Genomic DNA, 1,132 nt, shown 5'->3' with positions numbered 1-1,132 from the left:
CATCAACTAATGAAGAAACGACCATGGCATCAACAACTAGCGGCATGGATCAAGTCAGGCCACAGTTTCTTGGCCTTCTCATGATGTTTGCAGGCATCCTCTTTAGGAAAATCGACCAGCCTTTCTAGAGTCAGTTTAGTCTCGCAATGAAATGTCCATAATGAGGCAATTTCTCTTACTTCGCTAGGGCCTATATTCGTTAATCAGATCAAAATAAAAGGGGATAAGCTCAATGCACTAATGTAGTTGACTATGTTTCTTTTCTTGCGCTACAGCAAAATGGAGGTCGTCTCTTTGTGTCTGATATATCAACATGACCCGCGAGGCGTAAAGTGAAAGCGCTATTGAGATTTTGTAAGCAACGCATTGTACAACATGCCGCAAAAAAAAAGAATGTTGAAAATACAAAGTAGATATGCACAGCCGATTTACATCTGTCTGTGATCTATATATTTATCGTTGCTTTGTGACGTTTGTCTTGGCAATGAAGTGAATCGGATAACACACCCTATTTCAGTCGAACTAAAACCCTTTTACCAACCTGAATGAGATCATGTGTTTCTCCCATTGTTTTTTTTCTGTGGCTTGTTCACGCTTAACGGGTGAGTGGGATCTTTTATTCGAATCAATATTGTATTACGTTAGTAACTGGGAAGACGCAACATTTTTGTGTAAAAGCACTCACTTTTGTTTTAATTTGTTTTTATTGAGTAAAACGTTGTTTAAAAACATCACTTTGGTTTGCTAGTTTGCTTTTTCATTTTTCTAACGACATTTTTTTCTTGATCCATGGACGAGTCAGTCGGCGCTACGAGGGAGTGAACATTTATCCATTCACTACTTGCACAATCCCATAAAGGCCGGGACACACTAGGCAATAAGTCGCTGCGACACGTCGCGGGGACAAGTCGCCGCAACAAATCGCCTTGTGTGACACGGTTAATTTCATGACAACCATTGTCGCTGCGATCAGTCGCACGAATTCAAACCAGTTTGAATTCGTGCGACTTATCGCAGCGACAAAATTAGCGAAAGCAGCGTTGTTGCATCGTGTGTACACTTCCTGCAACAAGTCGCTGCGACAAAATATAAATGAACCAATGAGGGAGCGTCATATGGTCAGCCATATTGA

The 1,132-nt window shown here is 41.1% G+C and overlaps 1 protein-coding gene across 1 annotated transcript in view; it reads left to right on the top strand.

The window, feature by feature from the left end:
- LOC137971016 (uncharacterized) overlaps positions 1–734 on the top strand; it is a 4,796-nt gene extending 4,062 nt beyond the window's left edge. Inside the window, exon 3 of the mRNA XM_068817707.1 lies at positions 1–734. This exon is cut by the window's left edge and continues 166 nt beyond it. Within this exon, the coding sequence (XP_068673808.1) occupies positions 1–128 (128 nt within the window). The 3' untranslated portion in view covers positions 129–734.
- Positions 735–1,132: the final 398 nt, after the last annotated feature.

This window comes from Montipora foliosa, chromosome 9 (genome assembly GCF_036669935.1).
Source record: "Montipora foliosa isolate CH-2021 chromosome 9, ASM3666993v2, whole genome shotgun sequence".
Lineage (NCBI taxonomy): Eukaryota > Metazoa > Cnidaria > Anthozoa > Scleractinia > Acroporidae > Montipora > Montipora foliosa.
This window is presented reverse-complemented; position numbering and strand designations above follow the sequence as displayed.